Source organism: Lonchura striata, chromosome 7 (assembly GCF_046129695.1).
Source record: "Lonchura striata isolate bLonStr1 chromosome 7, bLonStr1.mat, whole genome shotgun sequence".
Lineage (NCBI taxonomy): Eukaryota > Metazoa > Chordata > Aves > Passeriformes > Estrildidae > Lonchura > Lonchura striata.
Genome location: NC_134609.1, coordinates 14,232,888 through 14,246,821, shown reverse-complemented (window position 1 = coordinate 14,246,821; position 13,934 = coordinate 14,232,888). Strand labels below are relative to the sequence as shown.

General features: G+C 40.9%; 2 protein-coding genes across 3 annotated transcripts; one reads left to right on the top strand and one right to left on the bottom strand.

Annotated features, from left to right (window-relative positions):
• Positions 1-212: 212 nt before the first annotated feature.
• Positions 213-7,628, top strand: LOC110475042 (cytochrome P450 2H1). Its single transcript, XM_021538892.2, has 9 exons — positions 213-420; positions 1,337-1,499; positions 2,338-2,487; positions 4,179-4,339; positions 4,550-4,726; positions 5,144-5,285; positions 5,557-5,744; positions 6,213-6,354; positions 6,819-7,628. Exons 1-9 carry the CDS (start codon positions 244-246, stop codon positions 6,998-7,000), a joined length of 1,482 nt encoding a protein of 493 aa, XP_021394567.2. The 5' UTR covers positions 213-243; the 3' UTR covers positions 7,001-7,628.
• Positions 7,629-10,248: 2,620 nt separating this feature from the next.
• On the bottom strand, positions 10,249-13,750 carry BLOC1S2 (biogenesis of lysosomal organelles complex 1 subunit 2). 2 transcript variants are annotated; one of them, XM_021538905.3, is made up of 5 exons: positions 13,679-13,750; positions 12,842-12,958; positions 11,905-12,024; positions 11,303-11,407; positions 10,249-10,783 (listed from the first exon to the last, which is right to left on the bottom strand). In XM_021538905.3, the coding sequence occupies exons 1-5, from the start codon at positions 13,728-13,730 to the stop codon at positions 10,752-10,754; spliced, it is 426 nt and encodes a 141-aa protein (XP_021394580.1). In that variant the 5' UTR covers positions 13,731-13,750; the 3' UTR covers positions 10,249-10,751. The 2 variants fall into 2 exon arrangements, with proteins under 2 accessions (XP_021394580.1, XP_021394589.1); XM_021538914.2 differs by lacking the exon at positions 13,679-13,750 and adding an exon at positions 13,348-13,459.
• Positions 13,751-13,934: the final 184 nt, after the last annotated feature.

Genomic DNA, 13,934 nt, shown 5'->3' with positions numbered 1-13,934 from the left:
GGCTTTGCCAGGTCTTAATTACCATTGCTTTATGACTATTACATGACTCACAAAGTCAGCTTTAGTAACATTCATTCTTATCACTAGCAGATTAATAAGTAAACTCATATCTCAACGGGAATGGCAAGACACTATTGGCTAATTTCAACCACGTGCTTTGGCACCACAGCATATAAATAAGCATGGATTTACAGGTCCAACACCAGGCTTTTCTGACACTTGACTTCTCTTCCTCAGCCCACCATGGAGGCCCTGGGAGTGACCACTATTTTCTTGCTGGTATGCATCTCATGCCTTCTCTTTGCCACATGGAGAAGCAGATCTCAAAAAGGGAAGGAGCCTCCTGGTCCCACTCCATTCCCCATTGTTGGAAACCTGCTCCAGATAAACCCATGGAATTTGCCTGAAAGCATGAAAGAGGTAAGGGACTGTGTTATTCTTTCTTATGTTGTCTTCATGGCATAAAAAACAAAGACCAGTCCTGCCGTTCTCAGCTAAATTCACAAGCTTAATTTGCACTGACAAAATGTTGAAGAGAAACAAATGGTTTCCCAGATATACATGCTTATTAAGCCTATATATAATCACAATAATCTATTGTATTTCTAAGTCTATATATTACAGGTATATATATATAAATATATATATGTCCATATATTATAAGTCAGTCTATATATTTGCAATGATCATAGAGAAATCAGTTATGTGCTGACGTCACAATTTGTACCACAGTACTCCAATTTGCAGTGGATTAGCAATCAAAGCATTGATGCTGTTGCAGTATAATCCTCCTGTGCTCAGTTCTTTACCATGTTGGCAATACAGCCTGCCCCTTTTTGGGGGAGGATCTCCTGGGAGTGCAGACATTGAAGTAAAAACGTTTGGAGGTGAATTGTGCTATCCATTCCCTCCCCTGGGAGGATGTCACCCATCTAGAAAAATACCACTTTGAGAGACAGTGGTCAAAAACCCTTTAGGCATTTGCTTCCATATTGTGTATATAGCTGATTTTAGAGCTCATGTAAATTGTTAGCCACTATGCCCTGCACAAAGGTATTCTGAAACATTTTGCCAGCCCTGTGAAGGGCTATGTTCTTTTCTCAGATTTGGACTGGATACTCGCCATTTCCATTCATATTCCCTATTTCTTGTATGATTCCCTCTTCCCTTGTCTGTAACTCATAACTGGAAGATTTCTCCACTGTTGTTAATCGATGTTATGTCTCAACAGTGTTGGACAATGACACATCACCTCTCAGACTTTGTTTGGCCTACAAGCGTTGCGTGATTATCACTGATGTTGTCATGTTGCTCTTTGTGCTCACCTTTCCTACAGCTCAGTGAGAAGTACGGTCCTGTCTTCACAGTACATTTGGGCCCACAAAAGGTTGTGGTGCTGTATGGCTATGATGTTGTAAAAGAAGCTCTGATTGATCAAGGAGATGACTTCAGTGGAAGAGGCATTCTACCACTGATTAAAAAACTCTTCCAAGGCACAGGTATGTTCTTGGTAATGACAGCATGCAAAACAGATGCTTTCAGAGCTTCAGAAACACAGCTGAGAGGGCACTGCAAAGGGGCATGAAGATTTCATTTGCTACTTTTATGCAGACAAATTAGCAATTAAAGGAAAAAAACCCAGCTCATTACTTGAACCCTTGAGTGAACTGGTCCTCTGGAGAGCTGTTTAAGGTCTCAGGATGGCTTCACTGAGTGACTTTTTATTTCCAGTGTGCTGCAAGCTCTGACTAAAATTTTGCACATTAAATGTGCCTCTAAGGTCTCTTCTCCCATTTCTGAAAATATTCTGAATATAGACACAGCTAAGGAACCAGTGAAAGGAAAGTCCAGAGCACAACAAAGATAAAATAATACAGGCTGACCCAGTAAGGGCCACAGTCCAGATTAGGTAATGAGATTATTCACCAGGTTGGTCCCTGGTATGGCATTTACAGTACATATTCCATGGTGTTATATATACAGTGCAGTATCATTGGTATTGTCAATAATGATACGCTCTATGCAGGTGCACAGCAGAAAATTTGAATGGTTATGTCAGTGTAAAGGCCTTGCGTCCAAGACCAATTCAGTGTTATTTCTTGCTTGCTTTGTAACACTGTTTTTCTTATCCTGGGAGTAAAGTCAGTTTTATTCAAGTGCTGTGACGCATGGATCAAATTTGCCACCTTCAGAATTGTAGAGAAGTTATGGTTTTGGGCAGATAGAAATTGCAGTGTAACTCCGCAGAGAGGTGCCTTTGCATGCTGAGTACTTAATGTGTACCTTCCAAAAAAACCCTGTTTCATCATGAAGGTCTATTTTTCCTCCCTGTATCAGGCATTGTGACCAGCAATGGGGAGACCTGGAAGCAGCTGAGACGATTTGCACTCACCACCCTGCGGGATTTCGGGATGGGGAAAAAGGGCATTGAGGAGCGAATCCAGGAGGAAGCTCATTTTCTGGTGGAGAGGCTGAGGAACACACATGGTATGATAAGGACTTTGTGCCTGTTGAGACACTGCATATCTGCAATGAGACAATGAGGGGTGTAGGGCTGCTTCACAAAATCTATGACCCAAGGAGTGGGTGTATGGCTGCTGTTTCTGCTCCCTGCTTCTGGGGGCAAAGTTATCAGTAGGTCAGTCAAAGGCACTGTGGCAGTATGGAGGATAAGAGTAGGAGAAAGAGACTTGGCAAGCACCTTTTAACATATTCTGCTTGAGGAACAGGACAGGAAGGGGCAAAAGGAATGGTGTTGCTACAGAGCCAAGGGTTTCATGGAATTCAGCCACAGAGACAGTGCTGGTTGCTGTCAGGTAACCAAGTATGCTCTTCTTCACCTTGTCTCCTGCAACTCTGTGTTGCAGGAGATTTGAAGAAGTAGGTGACCAGAAAACTCTTTTGCAGATATTTGGGGATGGGTCCATCTGAACACTAGGCAATACATCCCAGTATTGGTGGGGCTGTCCAATGGGAACAGGTATATAAGCTGCTTTTGAGGGCAGGGTATAAGATTACCCACTTGGTTTCAATCTGTAAAAGTGTTTTCTAGAAATATATAAGTCAGTATTACTTCTAAATGAGTCCTCTGAGGGTGGTAGAGTATCAGTCACCCTTTCCATTGCCAGCCCTCAATATGTGCCTATTCTGCAAGGGGAGAAAAGCAGATTGATCTAAAAGAATGATTAAGCATCACTGGTTTCCATGAGCCACTAGAAAATACAATCTGGCTTCTCAGATTGACATTAATTTTATAAATCAGAGAAAAGAGACACCTGCATTGCTTTTATCTTTTGACTACCACAGTAATATTTCTTATGCCCTTATGCAAGCCTCTAACTCTGGCTCACCTTGTTGCAGCATCTTTTACTGTGCATTAAAAGGTTTTACAAGATATATACAACCAAAAAGTATAAATACAGTATAAATTATTTACCCTTAATGCAATTAATTAATAGGTATGACTAGTGTCTTCTACATTCAGCATTAATGTACTCACTACCTCTGAAACTGGTGCTATTGCTTCTTGGAATAGTCTACTACCAAGTTGACATTTTCACACTCTGTGGTTTTCTTTCAGGATTTTTTTATCTTTTCATGTTATTGTTTCTCATCTTGAAACCTTGAGATGCATCCTATCACTGTCTGTAATTAGTTTTCCTTTCTTTCTTGGGTCTAATCTTGCTTTTTGCTTACACCATAAATCTCTGCACAGGAGTCATGCAGCTGTGCTATCAAAGCTAGACTTAGATCACAACCATTTGAACCCCAAGGACAGGATTATATAACTGAGGTTGCACTAATAAAGTTGATAAGGAGAGTGCAATAACCTAAAGACATGGTTCAGGCAAAGTCTCCACGGTTTCATTGGGATTTTGTGGGAATGTTTAGGCTCTTTGTAATACAGTCTGTAAGACAGACAGGCATGTGCTAGCTGAAGAGCAATTAAGGCACTCAGACCAGGGGTCTATTGAGAACAAGACAGAAGAGATACTTAAACCACTGTAAGAGTGAAATTAGTTCACTTCAAGAATAAGTTGGTAAGCCCTTCATCATCCTTTCAAAGGAGTGCAAAATTCTGGATCTCCAGAGAATGTGAGATTACCTTGTAGTGTCATAGGAAGGGCTGATCCACTAGATACTGAAAATAAGATACCTTTTTTTGGTGTTTGTTGCAGAGCAACCCCTCAACCCTGGCAGTTTCCTAATCCATGCTGTTTCTAACATCATCTGCTCCATCGTCTTTGGGGATCGGTTTGATTATGAGGACAAGAGTTTTCTGACTTTAATTGATTGGCTAGAGGAAAACAACAAGCTCCAGTCCTCTATACAAACACAGGTGTGTCTGGTTTTACTTAATACATTTTTTAGTTATTATAATATTCAAATAACTGAATGTAGTGAAACCATAAATGAGCATAAAATCCTGAGTAAGAAAGACCTACTGCTCCAAAACAGTTTAACTGCCCCATTTTCATAGTTACAATCAGAACATTTTAGTTTATCCACATTAATCAGAATGTGCTTTTTCATCCCTTTATTTTTACAGCTATATAATTTCTTCCCAAATGTCATGGATTATTTGCCAGGACCTCATCAACAACTGATAAAAAATATTGAAAAAGTTGATAAATTTACAACAGATATCGTAATGGAACACCAGAAAACACTGGATCCCACTTGTCCTCGAGATTTTATTGATGCTTTTCTTAATAAAATGGAACAGGTACTGTAAATGTAGAGATTTATTGGATTATCTAGAAATTACTACTTGAATCAGATCTTTTCTTTTTACTTGTGATGAGGGTTTTTGCGAACACAGAGGGGAACATGCTCTTTATGACACATTGACTTAATTTTATCATCTCTATTTTCTTATCAAGGATTTTTAAACACAGAATAAACAGCATGAGCCAAATTGATGAAAACTGAAGACCAATCTGGTTATTATATTCAATGCTCATTCCATATAATAATATTATTAGTAAACCTACCACAAATGCTGGTGTTCTGAAAGGGATTGCGGTATTTTTGAAAGAACATTAGATGTGTTCATAAACCTACATTATGGGTACAGGATTTTTCTTTTTAAGCAAATTTCTTGGGTTTGTCATTCAAAACCTTCTGCCAAATCTTCCTGCAGGAGAAAGGGAATGATGACTCAAAATTCACCATTGAGACCTTGAGCAGAACAACACTTGACTTGTTCCTCGCAGGAACAGGGACCACAAGCATCACACTGAGATTTGCAGTTCTGATTCTCCATAAATACCCAGAGATAGTAGGTAATGGAAATAAATAGTTTAAAACTTTTTAATAGGTTGTGGGATCAGTATGGACAATTCCTGTCACTACCACGTGTGGCAATAGTCCCCTGACTAAGGAAGTATGCTTTTGCAGTGTGGAAATGTGCAAGTCTTGGACATCTTCACGAGAAGCCGTGTATAAGTATAATAATATATTTCTGGTGTGCTGAAAGCATATTTTGCTGTAAATAGGGAGAGAGGTTCAGGCAAACAAATGTTGTTCATCCAACATTTACTGATTTCTCAACAGAGAAAATGCAAAAGGAGATTGATTCTGTGATCGGCCAAGACCGAAGCCCTCGCATGTCAGATCGAAGCCAGATGCCCTTTACAGATGCTGTGATCCATGAAATCCAGAGATACATTGATTTCCTTCCTACTAATGTCCCACATGCTGTAATCAGAGACATCAAGTTCAGAGACTATTTTATCCCCAAGGTTTGTTACACTGTGTCTGAGAAAGGTCATAATCTCTTGAAAACAATGATGAGTTTTGTTCTCTGTATTTTATTTATTTTCAAAAGCATTGAAATGTGATACTGAATTGAATTTTTTTTTTTTTTTAAGGGGATTTTGGAAGTTAATGAGTTCAATCCCTTGTATTAGAAAAAAAAAGAAGAAAATACTTTTGCATCCTCTGTATGAAGAGGGAGATATTTCTGGGCTTTTTTTCACAATAGTGTAAATTGTAATTTATTTGGAAGCAATATTAAACACTCTTTACTAAACAGACTCTACTAAAATTCACAAAAAAAATCTTTGCCATACCAATGCACATATTTTCATGCATTGTGTTCATTTAAAACTGGTTAAACTTTGACTACCCTTCTGTTTAGCTCTGGGAACTTCTTAGTGCCTCCATGCTTTAACGTATCTCCGTTGTACCTTTCTTTTTTGTTAATTCAGGACACTCTGATATTCCCTATGCTGAGTTCTGTCCTACATGATAGCAAGGAATTTCCAAATCCAGAAAAATTTGACCCAGGACATTTCTTGAATGCAAATGGTACCTTTAAAAAGAGTGACTACTTCATGCCATTTTCTACAGGTAAGCTCCCTTGCTGTTTCAGATCCTAGACCATCCTCTCTTGAAATCTCTCTGGAGATTTCATGGCTCCATCACCATTGTCTGTACAACGATGTCAGGCGACATCTGCTAGAGTCACTTCTGGGAAGCTCTAACTCCTGCAATACACTTCCAGCTGACTTCCTTTTTTAGCAAACACAAGAACTCCTCCAATGCTTTCTACAAGATGTGTATGAAGTGGGAATCAGCCATACAACTTGTCTCTCAAAATATCAAACATCAGCAGAACTTGAGCAATCGGAGCCTTCAAATTGCCTTCACACACTGAGCACTCTGGTTGTTCTAGATCTGTAGTTCCTAGTTTCATTCATGCTTCCCCAAAATACTGCAGTGCTGCCTGTGCAATCTGAGATGTCTGGATTTTCAAATCAGTTATCAGCAAAATACTCCACTGTGACCTCTTTTTTTTTCTTTTTTGGTTGTAGGAAAACGCATCTGTGCAGGAGAAGGTCTGGCCCGGATGGAGATATTCATATTTTTAACATCCATCCTGCAGAACTTTACTTTGAAGCCAGTTGTGGATCACAAAGACATTGACATTAGCCCAGTAATCACCAGTCTGGCAAATATGCCCCGACACTATGAGGTCTCTTTTGTTCCACGTTAGCCAAGATAGTTTCCAGCTCCCAAACTCATGAGTGCTCTGGCTGAATGACATTCCCCAGTCTGTTGAGAATGAAACTCAGACCATTTGGTAGATAATTTATGGAGAGAAGAGTGCTTAGAAAATTGTATGGTGCTTTTAGAATCACCACAGCCAGCTCTTAACAGAATGTACAATCACACAGGGAAGGACACAGTACCCTGTGCAAAATTACAGATTCTTCTCTGCATCTACCTCACCCAGCTGTGGTTCCTGTCTGGCTCCTGACATGCCAGGCCATCTGCACTAGTTCTCTGAGAGCCCTGCTGCTGCAGTCCTTACCACCTGAGGGGTTCCAGCAGGAATAACTGCTTGTACTCCAGGGTTTTTACAAACTCTGCTTCAAGTACCTCTCCCTGTACTTTCCGGTTTTTTTTTGTATTTGTAAAGCCAAACATAAAACAAGGGTTTTTTTGGTGGAAGATAATGATCATCTATTGTATTTGTGACCCAATACTTACTGTCTACTGTGGTAGGGATAGAGTTTATCAATGACTGGGCAGATGGGTTATCCTCTGTGATTACAATGAGGGTTTGTGAAATTACAATTTATACTGCAAAATAAAGAAGCAGTATACTGTTGTTTTTCTGATATTCAAAAACATCTTTTAGTGAAAAACTAGTGTCCACAAAGCTTATACTCCAAAATCTCTTTCAAGTCCTGTCAACATCTGACTGCTTCATTTCACTCATATGAAATGTACTATGGCTTGAAGAATGAGCTAGTTAATGATCTATAAACATCCATTCCCAACTTGGGATAAAGCTGCACTGACCCTATGGGACCCATTAGAACCCCAACTGTGGTTACAGAGCTGTTCACTGGGGAGAAAAAGGACAAATTAAATAGTACCAGGATTGCCCCCTAGTGCCTTTTCCTAGATGTATGCCAGCTTGCATCTTCCCAGTATTATATGAAGTACAAAAAGATCACTACAGCAATGTTACAATCAGGAAAAAAATCGTAAGTAGAGTTTATATGACTTGCCAAGCATATATGTACAGATCAATGGCTGGCATTTCCTGCCTTGATCACATTCCCATCAATGTATAATATATAGTGATTACAGTGAAGAAAGAGAGCTGAATCTGTATTATGTGGGAAAACACAGAACTGGAATATTACCACAATGTCATTAACTGTTTATGTGAAACAGACAGAACTTGCTTCCTTTCAAAGATTAATAAGCTAGATATACTATGCATTACTAGCGTGGCATTGCAAAGGCAAAAAGCCACAAATTCCACAGAATCACAAATTCCCTCACCAGAGAAAAAGAAAGCAATGTACTTCCTGTTTAGCTGTGCCACTACTAAAATAGCCAAAACAAATGAGTGTAGCTTTCTTATTTGTTATCTTCATGCTGAAGAGTCAAGGAGGCAGCCAATGCAGATCAGCAAAACAGCTTTAGCACCTGGAGACTCCACCATGGTATGAAGTGGGCTTTGGGATTCGAGGAGGGGTAAATCCATGATTCTGAACACTGTGGATATCATCAAAGTACTGCTCTGAAACCTGAATGACTGCAGAATAACCTGTTAAAACAGCTGGGCAGAACTGTCTCGATGCTGGAAAAAAAAAAAATCCTCCCCTGGAACTGAACTCTTCTGCTTCTTCTAAAGCAGCTGTTATTTGCTAGGCTGATTTTCATCTCCTGGTTTGCAGTTGCAGTCTAAGCCATCAAGATGAGCCATCAATACCATTTTGATGACACTTGGCCCCTGAACTCTCATCCATCAGACCTCACTTTCCTGTTTTCCTCTGGTTCCTCCTTTTAAGAACCCACAATTTTCTTACTCTATTTTCCACCAGAAAACACTGCAAAGGAGAACTCAGATTTAATCTCTTTCTGTACCTCATGTGGAATTTATCAGGGATTCTCCAGGTGAAACTTCTGAGCAGTAACCAAGTTGTGGCTTTGCTTTTGGACTGACTCTACATTTCCCCAGTACAATGCTCTTCACACTCACCTATGTCTCTTCCATGGTGCTACTCTCCAAGGACCTGCTATCCTTGACATGTGGATTCTACCAGTGACACAGAGGGCCCTTGGGCAAGGAGGGTAACACTCAGAGACACAACTGGGAACATGTTGTCAGCTCTTAGCCTAACTGGGATGCCACTGTCACACAGTCCTCCAGCCAGCCAGGAAGTCCATCTCTAAAATTTCCTCTCAAAAAGAAAGTCTATTATGGGACAAGCCCGTTCTCTCATTTTTGCTTCCTGGAGTTGGAATACTCAAGAGTTTGTGAAGGAAGTCACTATTTCTTACCTTTCCTACCTGAAAACAACAGAGCACTTGGTGACAGTGCATGGCTAGAAGGATTTCCATCTTCAGAGCTCCTGGAGGTTTTCATCCTTGTAGTTTTAAAATGGCAGTGTATTTTGTATGCACAGAAAAGCAACTTCTTCAACAGGAACAGGACATGGTCCATACTGTGCCTTTCTTGCAAGATCTGTGGTTTTGCCTGCTGGCGTGGCACCTTCCTGTGTCCCCCTTCAGTCCTGCCAGACAACACCATGAGCACAGAAATGCTATTTCTATTTCAAACCCAGGACTTTCAAAGGGATGGTGAAGGCTCTCAAAAGTCATCTGCTTCTTTTTAAAGAGCACTAGGGAAAAGTATCAATCCTGACTAAACAGTGGCTGTACAGAGCCTGACAGCATGATGATCTTTATCACACTAGCACCTGACAAGACATTCTTTTAAACACTCTAAGTTTGAACCACTTCTTTCCTACATACAGTACTTGTACTGTCTTCAACTAAACTCACTCAAAAGCCAGCTTCAATTACTTAAGGTCAATAGGTACTGAAAATATATCCTTGGAGTAAGACTAATAACTGTTCAGTTCAAAGGGCTCTGTCAAATCAGCAATTTGGAACATTGTTACCCTAGTAGAGAAGCAGATTTTTGTGCTAGGTGTGCCACTTCAAAAACTACTACGATCAAAATTCACTGGTGAAGTAAAGAAAGGGTCTGCTAAGTCAACTGAGCATGTGATAAAGTAATATGTCTTGAAACTTCACCAAAGATCCAGACAGTTGAAGAATACAATTGCAGGAATACTTGATGCAGAGTTTAAAACATGTTCTCTTGTATCATCCCTAGTAGCTTGAAGGAGTTTGTCTTTATTAACAGATTCCTCTGAAAAAATAAAAAAAACAGCTTGTGTAATCTTTCCAACAGAACTTGAGATTCCAGAGAAATATATGCAGCAAGTTTATTGTAAATTTGTAATTAGTCTTCCTATTTCAAACAGATAAAAGGGGACACCAAAATGAAGTGTTTTCAATACTCCACCCATTAAGTCCAAAGGTCCAGGTATCTTCCCAACACAGAGCTCAATAAAGGAAAAATTAAAGTTTAGGTCCTGCTGCTACTAAGGCAAAATGTCTTTACAGATTATTGAAGACTTTCCCTAGACTGAGTATTTCATGTGGAAAACAGGACTAACACACAAATAGCCAATATCGACATGAGTTAAAGACAAACTTCTACTTTTCACTGCAGAACTGAGGCAACAGTACCCCTTGAGAAGAGGAAAATATTATCCAACCTTAAGCCTGAATACAGCCTACCAATAGCTGGAAAAAGTCCCAGTCTCCATGTCAGCTGTAAACCAAATCCTTGTCATAGAGAATTGCTGTTGTGCAAAACTAGAGATCAGTCCGACTCACTGCCCAGCTCCAGCTTACACAGCTTTGTAATTTCATCGTTTCTCCAGTTTTTTGTACTTGGCTTCTGCAGAAGGAAAAAATGATATTTTAGTACTGGGTAGGTAAAAGCTTTGCATCCTGTAAGCTAATTGACTGTATCATCCAGGATCCTTTTTTTCTACTGCATTTTAGGCAAATATAATTGTACAATAACTTTTTTAGGAATCTGGTATTTAAGTTAGAAAATAATGTTAATTTAAGCCAAGAGGAATTGGGTGACCAGTGGAACATTGATGTTTAACCTTGCAAGTTGAGGGATTCATAGTCTTTAAAATAAGTCAGTGCCTACCATAAAAAAGAAATCAAGCCTCACTAAGAAGCAGTAGTTAAACGCCACCTGTACTAGTCCACCAAAATATAACCCATTACACAAATCTTTTCCCAATGCTTATCACTTAACACACAATGTTTGTGCTCAAAAGCAGCATAGGCAACTCTACACCTGAGATTTGTTAAACAAAACAGTTTACTTTCTTTCTTTCTTTTTAAATTCTCTTGCAAGGCACTATGCTGCTAGGTCTTAACAGTAGAGGATGATAGTTACCAAGTTTTTTGGAATATGCATCCAATTTATAAGCTGCCTGCTCCAGAGCTGCAACCTGTTCCTCAATTAGGTTTATCTGTTCCAGATATGGCTGAAGATCAGCATCTTAAAAAAGCATAAAAATTTTATCTGTCAGTTCTCAGTAATGCACTTCCAAAAAACAGTTCATATTTGAAACACAATAATTTCTTATTACATTCTTCAGAGAACACAGTTCAAAAGGTGCCCTCTCCCACCTCAAAATTAAGTCGTGATTCTGACAGCCATGTTCCAGGAAAATATTAAATGTTTAAGAGTACTGTCTAGTCTCTAACACAAGTAACAAGAGAACATGAATTAGAAAAAGCATTATTCCTATCAGATCCAGAATCTGGGGTAAACCAGGACACAAATTCAGATGTATTTTCTCTTACAGTAGTCTGTATACAGAGTCTAAAGCTGTTAAAAAATACACAAGATTGGTATTGCATAGCAGCACATCTATATCAGTGAGTTTTATTTCCTTCAGCACTAATAGAGTGTGAACCTTCTGACTCTAAGATGCTTTATTTCCCAAACAAGTGAGCCATTCGTGACACCCCTACTTTATTTGGTGTACTTACATTTTTGGTTTAAATCCTTCAGATTCCTACTGATGTTAATAGCAATATCTTTCATTTCTAAGTACTTCAAGCTAGTCAACTTATTCATGTTTTCCAAGAGTTTGTAGTCTTCACTGGTGGCTTAAAAAAATATAAAGTTTATTTTAATTAAAGGTGATGTAGTATGAATTGTGCGCAGACTCTTCTAGAGGACAAGAGTTTTCAAACCAACAGCCAAATGAAGCACAACAGTTTAGATGGCAATACAGGTTATTAGAATATACTCTACAGAAAGATGACATTTTGTGAGTTGCAAAAATCAATTGCACTAATAAATTGACTTCTAAACTTTTTTTTTTTTAATTTACTAAATCCTCATTATTTCTACTCTTAATTCTGTCAGTTAGACAAAACTGATAGCACAAATCCAGACTGGTAATTTTTACCATAGGTCCTTCAAGTCTGCAAATCAGGACTGCTTTCAAAATTAGAGCCTATGCAATGCATTAACTTGGTGAGTAGTTTACTTTGCTCCAGTTAATTTTGCATAGCAGTTTATTCTAAAGCATAAATGTTGGAAAACATGTATGATCCTTGCTCTCAAGAAAAAAATGAGTCCATGCTCTGTAGTGCATCCCTCCTACTCTGTCTTAACCCAGACTGCTTTTGTTAGATTGACTTTCCATGTACAAACTTCTTTGAGACAAAAAAATAATTATTTTTAAGCTGCTGATATCACACTGAATTGTTCTGAAAAGTATTTGTGCTATTCGAGGACTTTGTTAAATTAATAACTAATCTCAGTCTTGTTAGCAGCCTGGCAATGTGCCAAATTTGGACTGCCAGCCTTACCAGACACAATCTAAATAGTTACAGTTTAAACAAACTATCCAACAGGTTTCTTTGAAACAAAGTGAAAAGAAAGAAGAACTTACAGGTCAGTATTGCAGTGCCTTACCTGTCAGTTCACCTGTCAAGTAAGTGGCCATTTTGCTGAACATGTCTTTGCAGAGTTCATTGATATCTGCTTCTGCTGGCTCCTTAGCTTCCTCTGCAGTTTCAATCGCAGGATCCTCTACTCAGGGTAAAGACATTACAGGGTTAAGGCAAACTATAGCAAGTCCAGAAGCACAACAGAAAGACTACATGGTCCCATTGTTCCCCCTTCAAGCCGACTTCAGCTACTTTCTATGTAAATGACCTTCTTTACACTGTTAAGGAGTAACAAACCATGGCAGCTTCTTCGAAGTAGTACCAACATTTCCAAATAATACTTTACGGAGCATTCAAGAGACAGGCACCCGGCCTGACAGCACTGACAAGGATTAGTGCCTCTCGCGCCTAGACAGCAAAGCAGTCTGGGGAGAACTTCCGAGTGGCCGTGCACGGTGCTGCTGCTTATTTCTTGTCACTGACTCGGAAAAGAAGCACAGTTGCTTCATACGGGCTACAGCAGATCCCCACCTGCGGAAAGGCGCAATCGCCGCTTTTCTTCTCCAAGCCCGTTTCTAACACAGCCTGCCCTTGTTCGGCCCCTCCCGGAGCAGCCGCTATCTCCCGCCCAGCCCGGCAGGCCGCTGTTCCCCCGTCGGCAGCGGCTGCCGGCTCGCACAGCGAGGCTGCCCGGGGCTGCCCCGGCCGCGGCGCGGCAGGACCCGCCGGGCCGGCGGCGTACGGCCCAGCCGGGCCGGCACACGCCAGCCGGGCTCGCCGGGAGCTCCTGCCCGCGCCGCCGCCTCCCTGGGCCGGGCCCAGCCCCCGCACCGCGGCCCCGGCCCCAACCCCGGCCCCTTACGCTTGGCGGGCTGCGCCGCGGCGTCGGGCGGCCCCTCGGGCGCGGCCGCCATGGGCGCGCGGCCGCTCGCACGGCGCGGCGCCGCCTCCTGCGGCCCGCCCGCGCCCGGCGCAAGGAGCAGCGCCCGGAGCCCCCGCCCCTCGGCGGCCGCACGGCGGGGCCGCGCTGCGGGAGGACACAAATGCCCGGGTGGAGAACGTGCTACGAGGTTGCTTTGCCCCAGCCGCTGAAGGCCGCGAAGCAGAACCGAGAGCTC

Coding starts and splice junctions, on each gene's coding strand:
- LOC110475042 (XM_021538892.2), top strand. CDS start 244: ATGGAGGCCCTGGGAGTGACCACTATTTTCTTGCTGGTATGCATCTCA. Junction 1,500..2,337: donor AAAACTCTTCCAAGGCACAG/GTATGTTCTTGG, acceptor TCCCTGTATCAG/GCATTGTGACCAGCAATGGG. Junction 5,745..6,212: donor GAGACTATTTTATCCCCAAG/GTTTGTTACACT, acceptor TTGTTAATTCAG/GACACTCTGATATTCCCTAT.
- BLOC1S2 (XM_021538905.3), bottom strand. CDS start 13,730: ATGGCGGCCGCGCCCGAGGGGCCGCCCGACGCCGCGGCGCAGCCCGCC. Junction 12,959..13,678: donor CGCGGCGCAGCCCGCCAAGC/GTAAGGGGCCGG, acceptor TACCCTGAGTAG/AGGATCCTGCGATTGAAACT. Junction 10,784..11,302: donor TGCATATTCCAAAAAACTTG/GTAACTATCATC, acceptor TTCCTTCTGCAG/AAGCCAAGTACAAAAAACTG.